The 2469-nt window shown below is 44.0% G+C and overlaps 1 protein-coding gene across 1 annotated transcript; it reads right to left on the bottom strand.

Annotated features, from left to right (window-relative positions):
* Positions 1 to 221: 221 nt before the first annotated feature.
* On the bottom strand, positions 222 to 1878 carry LOC146662430 (piggyBac transposable element-derived protein 3). The gene is made up of 2 exons (XM_085419459.1): positions 1152 to 1878; positions 222 to 835 (listed from the first exon to the last, which is right to left on the bottom strand). Exons 1-2 carry the CDS (start codon positions 1876 to 1878, stop codon positions 222 to 224), a joined length of 1341 nt encoding a protein of 446 aa, XP_085275585.1.
* Between the last annotated feature and the right edge of the window lie 591 nt (positions 1879 to 2469).

Here is a 2469-nt window from a genome sequence, read left to right as displayed (position 1 = left end):
GTCTGAACACAGCAGCAATTTTCCTGAGTACAAAAAGAAAATTAGAAACAACAGTTGTTCCCCTTTGACCAATATGGCTCATTTGAAGTTCTGCTAACAGTTACAGGAAGACAGATGTCTGTAACAAAGTCCAAAAAGTAATAGAATTATGAACATTGGATGTAGCAGGAAACCTAACACTTCAAAACTGCTACTTCAAATTTTTTCCCCCATGTTTACACCTATGTGTGAAAGGCTGTGTAACAGTTCCGATCTGCCTGTAAGCAGAGGAACACCTTGCATGTAACACACTGTACTCGAATTTTCACTGAGCAGCCTTTTGCTCTGCAGTGTGCTGCATTCTTCAATTTTGCCACCTCTGGCAGATGTGCATTAGCCTTCCTGCGGAATGAGACATGGGGCACTGCCTTCACTGGACGCCTTTTCCCTTGGACTAACACGTCTGGGTCATCTTCCTGCACTGAAAAGTCAGAGCTGTCATTGGCATACTGAGCCAAGAAGGTCATGGCCACTTCCATGCGAAATTCAAGAAACTGCATGATGTCCTTCTTTGGTGTGCCACATACAGTAAGGTCTTTACGGTACAGTAGCCAGCTGTTGGCTAAAGCCAGATCCATAAAGTACATTAGCATCCGCAGTGTCCATTTCTTCGTACGGCCACTCATGCGATAGTAACTCATCATTCTATCGACAAGGTCAACTCCACCCATCTTGGAGTTGTATTCACGGACAATACTTGGTCGCGAGATGGTCACATATCGTTTTCGTTTTTTGTCCCATCTCTGGCAGGTGTCTTCTGGCTCGCTAGCATGAACAGCAGACATCATCAATATGGTAAATGGCCTGTATTTGTATAGCGCTTTACTAGTCCCTAAGGACCCCAAAGCGCTTTACATATCCAGTCATCCACCCATTCACACACTGGTGATGGCAAGCTTCATTGTAGCCACAGCCACCCTGGGGCGCACTGACAGAGGCGAGGCTGCCGGACACTGGCGCCACCGGGCCCTCTGACCACCACCAGTAGGCAACGGGTGAAGTGTCTTGCCCAAGGACACAATGACCGAGACTGTCCAAGCCGGGGCTCGAACCGGCAACCTTCCGATTACAAGGCGAACTCCCAACTCTTGAGCCATGATCGCCCCGTATGGGTTTATTGTCATACCACTTCACCACACAAATCTTTCCATCCTCAGTGGTAACTTGTGCTGAGGTCCCTCTTCCTTTCTTTTTCATTGTTTTGTCATTTGGTAGCTTCTGTACTGCTGCAGCGACCCGATTCTTCATAACTGTACCAGTTACATATATCTGCTTCTTCATCATGCGTTCCACAACTTGGATGGAAATGAAGAACCGATCACAGTAAACCTTTGTATTAGGATGCAGCGTTTGAGACAGACGATCTATGACCAAGCCTCCCAAACCCAGATCCCCTGGTTCTTCAACCTGCTCAAGGAGTGCAGGTGCCCCTTGATAAATTTCAAAGTCCAGCACAATACCATCTGCTGTTGCACAAACAAAGTTTTGTATGCCAACTGGGTTTGGCTTCATTGGCAGATATTGTCGATACGGACAAGCTCCTGTGAATGGAATCATCTGCTCGTCAATGGAAACGCATTCTGGGCGAGCTTGAGATTTGCAGCCTTTCAGAATGCGGTTCAGAAAAGGCCTCACTTTCCAGAATTGATCACGCTCTTTCAGATCCTCTGGAACATCATCGTCAATGAGCACTTTGAGTGATTGCCTGAGCCTGAAGAATCTGTCACGTGTGAACCTTTTGGTGATGGCAGGGAATCTCAAGGTTTTGGACCAGTACATCCTGATTGCAGGATATGGTACGCAAGGCATCAAAATATTCAGCATCCCCAACAGGATCATCAATGTCTGACAAATCTTCCACATCTGAGTTGTCTCCAATTAACCCCAGTAACTCCATTGCTCTTGCGAAAGAAAAACGCTCTGGAAAAAACATCATAAGAAAGATCAAATAAAAACCTATGGAGATTTTTTTTTGTAAAACTTGCTATATCTGCGTGTACTGTAGTAAACTATTTTTTTCTACCTAAATCATCCAAAAATACTATTTCATTGTCACAATTTGCTAGCACATGTTGCTAACTCCCTCTTTCCACATTGTAAACAAAGCTAACAAAACTAAGTCCCTCTGTTCACATACATGTACCACATGTTTAGCAGCATGGTAAATCATTACAGTTACTAACTTTTGTAAAATTTGAATTCCATAACAAACATTGAACACTTTTATCCATATCTGAACAAGAATGAGCCATGAAATGTGATTGAATTTTTTACCTGGTCGAAGTTTGGCTCGGGAGTTGCCATCTGAACTTCAGGGTGTGTTGTCAGCCATCTTGAATCTAATGTGGAATGAGAAATTATATTCTGCCACCACCAGGAGGCAGTATAATGTCCTCGTAATATCCTCGGATATCAGAAAAAATATATAAA

The sequence above is a fragment of the Rhamphochromis longiceps genome, linkage group LG9 (assembly GCF_057381845.1).
Source record: "Rhamphochromis longiceps isolate RC_006_pf linkage group LG9, R_longiceps_female_GT1.1, whole genome shotgun sequence".
Classification (NCBI taxonomy): Eukaryota; Metazoa; Chordata; class Actinopteri; order Cichliformes; family Cichlidae; genus Rhamphochromis; species Rhamphochromis longiceps.
This window is presented reverse-complemented; position numbering and strand designations above follow the sequence as displayed.

Bases quoted from the DNA above. Each gene is read 5' to 3' on its own strand.
- LOC146662430 (XM_085419459.1), bottom strand. From the start codon at position 1,878: ATGATCCTGTTGGGGATGCTGAATATTTTGATGCCTTGCGTACCATAT. The intron at 836-1,151 runs CCATACGGGGCG...ACAGGCCATTTA, and splicing joins GAAGTGGTATGACAATAAAC to CCATATTGATGATGTCTGCT.